At 37.0% G+C, this 10,831-nt stretch overlaps 1 protein-coding gene across 1 annotated transcript; it reads left to right on the top strand.

Annotated features, from left to right (window-relative positions):
- Positions 1-3,666: 3,666 nt before the first annotated feature.
- Positions 3,667-4,654, top strand: LOC117615767 (vicilin Car i 2.0101-like). The gene has a single exon (XM_034344910.1). The coding sequence runs from the start codon at positions 3,699-3,701 to the stop codon at positions 4,491-4,493; it is 795 nt and encodes a 264-aa protein (XP_034200801.1). The 5' UTR covers positions 3,667-3,698; the 3' UTR covers positions 4,494-4,654.
- The last annotated feature ends 6,177 nt before the right edge of the window (positions 4,655-10,831 follow it).

The raw sequence follows: 10,831 nt of genomic DNA, 5'->3' as shown, positions 1-10,831 counted from the left end.
CACTCTTTAAGCCTTGAGGGATTTCCATTCTCATATGAGATAATCAACATATTCTATCAAACAGACCCTTTGGTGTTTTCATTTTTTAAATACAAGCCTAAATAATGCATAGAGTCCCACATCAAAAACCACATATATTTAACAAAATAGAAAATTTTATATAATAAATGGCTTCATTCTCTTAATAGCGAGGCTTTTTTTAATAAAAATTCATTCACCCCTGTTAAGGACGGGGTTTTTGTGTGTGTGTAAAACTTCACCCTGTTAAGGGAGAGAGGGAGGAGATTTTTTATACACATTATTGTGGTTTGAATTTGAAATCATTATAGCGTGGATTTTTCATATATATTATTGTGGTTTGAATCTAAGATCATAATAGCATAGACGCAAGAGTGCAAGAAATGCAAACAATTTTGTAGAAATAAAATAAAATGGGAATTGAAATAGCAAGGGACATTAAAGAGATAAATTTGTATACAATAGGAGATGGAAATTGAAAAGTAAAGTAACGAGTATCATCAGAGTTGAATATCGGAACAGCATCGGCAGCATTGTGCAGAGCAAATGAAGCAACCAGAGCAATACAGCAAGTAACGTTGTGGAAGGCAAAGATATTATGGTCAACAACAACAAGAAGGCCAAGGGACCTGCAGTCAGCAATTCGATGAGCAATTTTATATATTCCATTGCTACGAGGAAAAGTATATGCCCTACGTAGAAAATGCTTACACAACTATTGCACTTTGATTTTGGCTTTAACCACACGATGTTTCCAAATGATATCAACCAAAAAGATAAATTAACAGAAAGTAACCAGAATTTTGTTGAAATTGAAACTGAGATAACATTGGACATTAGAGATACTTGCACAAAATACGATGGAAACTATATAGAGACTTGAAGTTAAAAAAGGAAAGTAAATATTCATTTATAAAAAAGAAGAAGGGGAAAGTAAATAAAACTTGCACATATATACGGCTATTGATACTATTCCTTATCAACTCTGTCGTCCAATCATAATACGTGGATAAACTATACAATGTGGCCGTATTACCGTACCATTCTCTAGTTTCTCACTCAAGAATGCTATGATTTTTAGCTTCTTGATTCTAGACGTGATATTGGCCATAATTGAATATTGTGGAGCATGATTGCATTTATGATCGATATTTCCGTCTTCATAATAATCACCATGAGAAGCATGAGACAATTGTCGTTCAATTTCTCCTCACCTCATCATTATTTAGCTTCATGAAGTAATATCTTTTAGAATCTAAGACAATCATCACGAGACAATTGTTTTCCAGACAATTTTCAAACCAAATCAAGTTATAAATTAAGGGCAGTTAGATTTTCATCCATAAATAATATTGTTTTTTTCTTTTTATTTTGAATACCTATAATAGTGTTCATTTTAATTTTATTCCCTTTTTTTTTTATAGAGAAATTTAATCCTTTTAATCTGGCCTGAGTGGCGATTTGGGATCTGAATCCTCTGTTTAGATTTTCTCTATCAGGACCTGCTTGACTTTTATTCTTCACATACCACCTCATTTAAATCTCATTCAAAGACTGAAAACATGACACATATTTTCCCTTTCACTTCTCCATATTAGCTGCAGCAAACCAAATTCCTTTTCTCATTTCTCCCAAACCTCTTAACTCTTCTTCCCTTTCAATAATGTTGTACTTTTCTCCATACTTTTTAGATGACCACACATATGAATCTACGATTTGGATTGAAAAATTCTTTAATAAATTCTTTATTATTACAAAAATGAACAAAAAGAGTATTACTTATTATGCGTGCAAAATTGAGGTCACAATTATTAAAGGACGGATTGACAAGTATTGTATGAATCTCTTCAGCCATGAATCAAACATTTCGAAATGAAGGTTCCGGTGGAACTACAAATAATCCAAATAAAAGCCTTACTCCACGATTTAGTATTCAATCCGTTGGCTTCAAAATGAAGACTATTGTGTCCTTTGAATACGATAGCTTTTAGCAGAAAATTTCAAGTGAGTCGTGAAGTAATTTGTTTTTTTTATTATAGCTTTTAACAGAAGAAGAAGAGAGGCTGAGGCAATATATATATATATAAATTAGTACGGGTTTTTTTAAAATTTTGTTTTGTGTGAAGTATAACTAGTTTTATTTTTTTGTTTTAAGAATGTGGTGTCAGCTATTAAGCCCTTGGTTCAAAATTCAATGTTGGAAGATGTTGCAATTTCGAAACATTATTTTCTCACTAATCCATAAAATAAAATAAAAATAAAAATAAAATACCAACAATCTAATTTTACATATGAATTAAGATTATTATTGTAGTTGTCTTGATTTAAAATCAAATATGGGTCAACGCGGGTGTAGCTTAATAAAATAAATGGCATTATTTTGCACACCAGTAGTCACATGTTCGAATCCTCATGACACTTTAGTATGGTGTATATAAGAAACAACGGCCGTCTATATTTTGGAGGCCCTAGGTGAACATCCTAATAAATGGGGCATTCTACTCTATATGTATATTTATGTAATTTTTTTTCTTCAGTAAGTTAACAAAAATTATATGAACTCAAATTCACAATTGTAACATAAAAGAAATAATTAATATATAATTTATACAACAACTTTATAAAATGCATCAAAACATCACTTAAATATCGCATGTCTTGCATTTTCAATTCAAAAGTATCAATTAACTATACATAATCAAGTTTTTCCACCTTGTCTTTTTTAAGTTTCCTAATTGATTCAACTAGGTTAATTGATTTAAACTATAACTCTAAAATATAATTGGGTCTTTATTGAGTTTCTTCTTTTTAATTTTGAATTGAGCAATTTGGCAATTTTTGTTTGTTTTTACAATGACTGGACCTTTATTGAATTTCATTTTTTTAAATTTTGAATTGAATGATTAAGTAAGTGTTTTTATATTTACAATAATTGGTTTGGAACTAATATATATATATATATATATATATTATATTATTTTAAAAAAAATAGGTATGTATATATAGGGTATTATACAAATTGGGGCCCTGGGCACACGCAGTAATGAGAAACCCCCCTCCTCTATTATTTAGACTATTATTTATATTTTTTTAAAATAAAATAAAATGTGTATTCAATTTATCTTAGACTTCTCTTTAGCCGTTGAATGACAGCCTACAATCAAATCTAAGTCGTAGGTGCAAAATGTCTACTCAACAATTCTCGTATTATAGTTTTGACTATGATTTCAATTCTTTTTCCTGTAATTTCAATTGTTTTAATCCAGTTCACGCAGTTAATTATATTACTCGTTGCAATTAGATCCAAAATTAGAATGTAGTAAAATATATATATATATATTGTACATGGACAAAATAGATAAAATAAAAAACATAAGAAAGGGCCCACCACATAATATAACACATCACATAGTACATACAGCCATTTTAGTCTCAGCAAATCCAAACCTTTTTCGGCCTTACTTCCAGATTCTATCCATCTCCGTGAAGAAGATTTATCAGTGTCCATTGAGTTCAAAACGACACGTCAATTTTGTCACCTTGAACACCAGTCACCTTGCATGTAATCCCCATAGCCAAATGTACGCATGCATGCTTAGCCTTGAGCTTCTATAAATACCTCAGCTCTCTCTCTCAGCTATTCTCACACTTCAACACACAGTATATATTTGAGCACAAGCATGGCGACCATGACCAAAGCTGAGCTTCCTTTGTTGGTTTTGTTCCTATCCACTCTTCTCCTTGCTACCTCTGTGCCTTCTGTTCGTGCCCAGGTCACCTGCGAGGAAGGATGCTATTCGATATCTGATCAGTCGAAAGTGGGGGAGTGCTTGCAAATGTGTTCATCCCATGGCCAGTCATGTGAAGATCGTTGCATGAGGGAAGCAAGGTGGCCGCAGCAGCAAGAACAGTGCCTGAGAATGTGCAGGCAGCAGGAGCAGGGACATCACTTGCCGTGCCGTGAGCAATGCATCCGGAGTCCAGACCGAGAGATGTGCGAAAGAGCTTGCCAGCAGCAGCAAGGTCAAGGAGGAGGGCGCCAGTGCCTGCAACGATGTAAGATGATAACCAGAGATCCGCGGGAGCGGCTAAAGTGTGTAAGAACGTGCACGCAGGGGCAGCAGCAGGGTGTTTTTCAAGGGCAGCAGCAGCAGCAGCAAGTTGAGCAGCAGTGCCGGCAACATTGCCAATCGGAGCGCGACCCAATGAGACAGCAAGAGTGTCAGGAATACTGTGTTGGGCAAATGATGCAGCAGGAATACGAGCAGCAGTGCCGGTCGCGTTGCCAATGGGAGCGCCCCAGGAGGGAGCAGCAGGAGCAGTGCCAGGAAGAGTGTACTGAGAAAATAAGGCAGCTAGAGCAATGCCAGGAAGGGTGCAAGATGCAGGGGCAATATGGTCCACAGCAACAGGAGTGTCAAAGGATGTGTAGGGAGCAGTTTGAACAAGGACAAGGAATTAGAATGGTAGCCTGATGCAATAGAAGTTGCATGCATGTAAGTAGTTGGCTGTGCTAGAGTTTAAGAGAGTATTATAGCTCATGGAGAGTGAGCTTTAACTTAAATTGTATGTGTGAAATAAAGAGCTCTAGCTTAATAAAACTACAATGATGACAAGTTCTATCCCTTTCTGTTAATTTGTTTTTCAGTATTAGCTAGTACTTTTAAATCTTTGTGCATGTGTTTTGAATTCTGACTTGGCTAATTCAAATCTTTTTGGCCATAAAACAGCACTTAGAGCATGTATCGTTTGATCAAACATCCATTATCTTTTCTTTACTCAAATGGACTGCAAAACCATGTAAGACGGCTTCTACTTCGGCTTAGTTTGGAAATGCTGTGCTTTTAAAAAAAGCAGCTTATTTTTAAAATTTTCTGACTTTAGGTGTTTGGTAAAACAAGTGAAAGCTGCTTTTTTTCAAAATCACGGTTAGTAGCAGCAGATTTGAGAAGCGGGTGGCGATGTGGTTTTAAAATCTGGTTCTTTTTGAAGCATGCGGAGCTTTTAATGAAACTTTCATAATCCCTATACTACCCTCATATGTTTTTAAAAAATTACATGTTTTTGCCATAATTTCCACTCCCCCAGAGTTCACACCTCCTCCATCTCCATTTTCAAAGCTTCTTGTGGTCGATTCTCATAAAGAAAAGTTTGAGAAATTCTTCCAGGGAAGTGTTGTGATGCTTTAAAAATTTGTTGCTACTCTGTGAAAGATTAGATGAAATCTACATCTATCTTTCCCTTTGAAGAAGGTGCTCTCTACTTATTATTAATGTTAACACAATATCTTCCTCTTCTCTCAAAATAGTTCATAGTGTTGGTAGAATTTTGATTATGGGCATAAACGACAAGTGGGTTTGTTTTGGTTTGGGGTTTTAGAGGCTGTCAAAGCCTTTGGCATGGTTAGAAGGTGGGAATATCTTAGGGTAAGAGATGGGTGGCTTGTATCAGAGAAGCCCTAAACTTGCTCAAGCTAAAAGAGCAAAGGAGTTGCAGAGAAGGGGGACGAAGAAGAAGGGAGAAGAAAGGAGGGGAAGGGTCGAGAGAAAAAGGGGCTTTGAAGAGGAAAATATAGAGAGATTAGAAGGGAGGGAGAGACAAGGATAGAGAACTAGAGAGAGGGAAATTGAAATTGCGGGTGTTCGACTATGAAATTGCAGTGCTCGACTTTGTTGCGTATTTATACACCTCCACAAACACGAATTTGTATGAAACTGTTGCATTTGGACATTTTTGGATTGGGGTTGCTTGTTGAAATGTAAATTCTATTACTGGTTTAAGTTTGTTAGTTGACAGGTGTAAGGCTTAGATTTGATTCTAGAGTATAGGTCTCATATGTCCTAGCTCATGCCAAGTGTGCAGCTCATATTGCTGACACTAAATTGTATGGCTGAGATCATATTCTCTGTTGTACAAAAGGAATGTTCTGTTAGAAATGAAATCAGTGTGTGCATGATTACAATCTGCCAAACAGATTCTCTCCCTCTCCTTTCTCTCTAAAACTTTGTCTCATATACTTTGTGTGCAAGAAATCTACAATTCTATAGAAACTTCAACATGGTATCAGTAGCGAAGGTTCTGATCTGAGACTGGGCGTAGTGAAATCAATCCAGTTGAAGGAAGCATTATCTAGTCTCACATGGCTGGATCTAGCATGAGTGAGCTTCGTGCTCCCATCTTCAATGGAAGCAACTACGATTTCTGGAGAATAAAGATGTGCACAATCTTCAAATCTCACAAGCTGTGGGATCTGGTTGAGAATGGATATGAGCAATCTGTGAAGAAGGAAGAAGGAGAAGATCTGACAGCAGCTCAAAAGCTTGCTGTGGAAGAAAGTATTGCCAAAGATGCTAAGGCATTGGGCCTGATTCAGAATGCAGTTTCTGATGATATTTTTCCCAGAATTGCCTTGAAGGAATCAGCCAAGGAAGCATGGGAAATCCTGCAGCAAGAATTCAGAGGAGACAAGAAGGTAAGATCTGTGAAACTTCAAGCTCTTAGGAGAGAATTTGAATACACTCGTATGCATGATGATGAATCATTGTCTGGATATGTCACTAAATTACTTGAGCTAGTAAATCAAATGAAGGCTTATGGTGAAGAGTTAACTGAATAGAGAATTGTTCAGAAACTCTTGATTAGTTTATCCAGAGAATATGATTCCATTGCTGAGGTTATAGAGGAGACAAAAGATACAGAAACTATAGGGGTTCAAGAGGTTATAGGCTCTCTAAAATCTCATGAACAAAGGCTGCAGAGGCATAATGAGAGAGTGACTGAGAAGGCTTTCTCTAGCTTGAATGTGAGCTCTAAAGATCAGTCTATGAAAGCAACAATTGAAGAATCCACTTGGTATTGGCATAGGAGGTTTGGCCATTTGAATATGCAGAGTCTGAAGTTGTTACAACAACAGGAGCTGGTCTATGGTCTGCCTGAAATTGGAAATGCAAACAGAATTTGCCAAGACTGTGCAATTGGAAAATCCCACAGAGAGGCTTTTGGTAAAGAGAAAATTTGGAGAGCTAGTTTACCTCTGGAGCTGGTTCATTCAGATGTTTGTGGTCCAATGCAGACCACATCAATAGGTGGAAACAAATATTTTTTGACTTTCATTGATGACTGCACCAGAATGTGCTGGGTGTACTTCATGCAATTCAAGTCAGAAGTTTTTAATATTTTCAAGAAATTTAAGGCTATGGTAGAACTACAAAGTGGATACAAACTGAAGAAACTTAGGAGTGACAGAGGTGGGGAATATACCTCTGCTGAATTTCTGCAGTTTTGTGAAGAAATTGGGTTGGAAAGACAACTAACCGTGGCCTATTCACCTCAGCAAAATGGGGTTGCTGAGAGAAAGAACAGGACCATTGTTGAGATGAGCAAGACAATGATGAAAGAGAAGAAACTACCATACAAATTTTGGGGAGAGGCAGTGAATACAGCTGTCTATATCCAGAATAGATGCCCCACAAAAGCTTTAGATAATGTCACTCCATTTGAAGCTTTTAGTGGAAGAAAGCCTGGAGTTAAACACTTAAGAGTGTTTGGTTCTATATGTTTCTGTCATGTGCCTAATCAGTTGAGGTCTAAACTGGAAGATGCAGCTGTTAAGTGCATTTTTGTTGGCTATGGCAAATGTGAAAAGGGGTACAGAGTGTACAATTTGCAAACCAACAAGATCACTACATCTAGAAGTGTGATCTTTGATGAGAACTCACTATGGGATTGGGACACACAAACTGTTGATTCTGTCACAATTCAGATTAGAAGTAGTGAAGAGGAGCATGAAGAAACAATGATAGACATTTCCAGTCCACCTCAAGTAACTACAGCTGCTACTAATGTTACTTCACCAAGTGATTCTCCAAGTTCTACACCTGTAAAGCTTAGAGACATCACTGAGATTTATGCTAGATGCAATATGAGCATCATTGAGCCAGAGAACTTTGCTGAAGCATCAAAGGATAAAGCTTGGCAAAAGGCAATGGAAGCAGAAATGGAAATGATTGAGAAAAATGAGACTTGGGAACTAGTTGATAGACCAAGTGATAAACCTGTGATTGGTGTGAAATGGGTTTATAAGACCAAATTGAACCTTGATGGCTCAATACAGAAGCATAAAGCTAGGCTGGTGGTCAAAGGCTATGCACAAAAGCCTGGAATCGACTTTAATGAGACTTTTGCTCCTGTGGCCAGACTTGACACAATTAGAACTCTCATAGCTTTGGCAGCTCAAAAGGGGTGGAAATTATACCAGTTAGATGTCAAGTCTGCATTCCTAAATGGTGTGCTTAAGGAGGAAGTCTATGTAGATCAACCGGATGGTTTTGTAACTACAAACTATGAAGACAAAGTGTACAAGTTGAAGAAAGCCTTGTATGGTTTGAAACAGGCTCCAAGAGCCTGGTATGAGGAAATCAATGCCTACCTTGTTAGCTGTGGTTATGTCAGAAGCACAAGTGAGGCTACTTTGTATTGCAAGACTAAGGAAGACTCTGGAACTCTAATAGTCTCAATCTATGTTGATGACATTGTGTATACAGGCAGCAGTGAAGAATTAATTGATGAATTCAAGACTGAAATGATGAGAAGGTATGAAATGACTGATCTAGGCCTTTTATATCATTTCCTTGGTATGGCAGTGATTCAAACTGAATCCTGCATTTTCATAAATCAAAAGAAGTATGCTCTGACTTTGCTGGACAAGTTTGGTTTGAAGCAATGTAAGCCAGTCAGTACTCCTCTGGTGGCAACTGAAAAATTGTGCAAAGATGATGGAAGTGATCCTGCAGATGAGAGTGAGTACAGACAGATTGTGGGCAGCCTATTGTATTTGACAGCTACAAGACCAGACATAATGTTTGCAGCTAGCCTATTAGCTAGATTCATGCATTGTCCAACAAAGAAACACTATGGAACGGCCAAGAGAGTGCTGAGGTATATTCAAGGCACCATTGATTTTGGTATTGAATATCAGAAAGGAAAAGAAGCCATCCTAATTGGATATTGTGACAGTGATTGGGGAGGAAGCCAAGATGACATGAGAAGCACCTCTGGCTATGCTTTCTCTTTTGGCAGTGGAGTATTTTCTTGGGCATCAGTCAAGCAACATAGTGTTGCTCTCTCCATAGCTGAGGCTGAGTATGTCAGTGCAAGTGAAGCTACTACACAAGCAATATGGTTGAGGTTTGTTCTAGAGGATTTTGGAGAATTGCAAACTGATGCAACTCCATTAATGGTGGACAACCCTTCTGCCATTGCAATGACAAGAAATCCTGTTTTCCATCAGAAAACCAAACACATCAACCGCAGGTATCATTTCATCCGAGATGCTTTACAAGATGGAGTGGTGGACTTGAGATACTGCAGGTCTGAAGAACAAGTGGCTGACATTTTCACTAAAGCTCTGTCTAAAGATCGGTTTAACTATCTTAGAGGATTGCTTGGTGTTAAACCAGTTAACAATTTAGAAGGGAATGTTGAAATGTAAATTCTGTTACTGGTTTAAGTTTGTTAGTTGACAGGTGTAAGGCTTAGATTTGATTCTAGAGTGTAGGTCTCATAGGTCCTAGCTCATGCCAAGTGTGCAGCTCATATTGCTGACACTAAATTGTATGGCTGAGATCATATTCTCTGTTGTACAAAAGGAATGTTCTGTTAGAAATGAAATCAGTGTGTGCATGATTACAATCTGACAGAACTAAAAGATATACATCTACCTATAAGAAAAAATGTATGGTTTGATCAAACATCCATTATCTTTTCTTTACACAAGAAAAAAATGTGATGGCTATATGACTTAATAATTGGGCATCCTAATCAAAACTCAAATGGACTGCAAAACCATGTAATTAATTAAGACGGCTTCTACTTCATCTCCTAAATGAATGAGATAGATGCGTATATCCCCATCCCATACGTATAGGCAAAAAGTTGTCGAGAAAGGTCTTACCCGGCAAAACTTTATTGGGCAAGATCAAAATTTGCTGGGAGAGATCTATTGCGGTGAACTTTGTCGGAAACATTTGCTGGTAAAGGAAATGTTGTCGGGAAGAGCAATATTTGCCAGCAAACATTGTCGTGAAAGATCAAAATTCGCCGGAAAAGGTCTATCCGTTGAACGTGTGTCGGGAAAGATAAATATTCGTGGGGAAAAATTTATCCCGGCAAAATATTGTCAAGACAGGTCTACCCGGCGACCGCATCTGCCGACACATCTCCTTGGGATATTTAAGGCATTACAATACATATAGAATAGAAGCCTATGCGTTGATAAAAGGCCCAGCTCATATGAGATAATCGCGAATTTTGATCTGTTGCTTGTATTTGTATTGTAAGTGTTAGTGTATGTATTGTAGCAGACAGATCCTGCAGCTTGCATTTTCGTAATATGATAGATAAACTAAAATGCTTTTGTGTTTGGTGGATCAACTAGCCAAAAACACCTTATTATTATTATTATTATTATTTTAATTTTCTGGCATGCAACCAGTCCCCATAATAATTGAATTGAAATTGAACAGGTTGCGTACATGAAACTTTAATCAAATGCAGCAGAACTAACTGCATATTAATAGGTATGTAGTAGAACTTGAATATTTACTAATGATATGTTCCCATACATCTTTTTCTTTTGATCTTCTTATCCTAAATTGGGGTATGTGGGCCTAATATTGTCATAAATCGTACCTCTTTGAAATGATTGATGTTTAGTAATTGTGGTGGTATTTCAACTGCGTGGACTGGAGGTTGGTGGATATTTCAATTATTGTAAAGCTTCCACTCTCTCTCTCTCTCTCTCTCTCTTAAACAA

Source organism: Prunus dulcis, chromosome 1, assembly GCF_902201215.1.
Source record: "Prunus dulcis chromosome 1, ALMONDv2, whole genome shotgun sequence".
Classification (NCBI taxonomy): Eukaryota; Viridiplantae; Streptophyta; class Magnoliopsida; order Rosales; family Rosaceae; genus Prunus; species Prunus dulcis.
The sequence above is the reverse complement of the archived record's forward strand: the minus strand, read 5'-3'. Positions and strand labels throughout refer to the sequence as shown.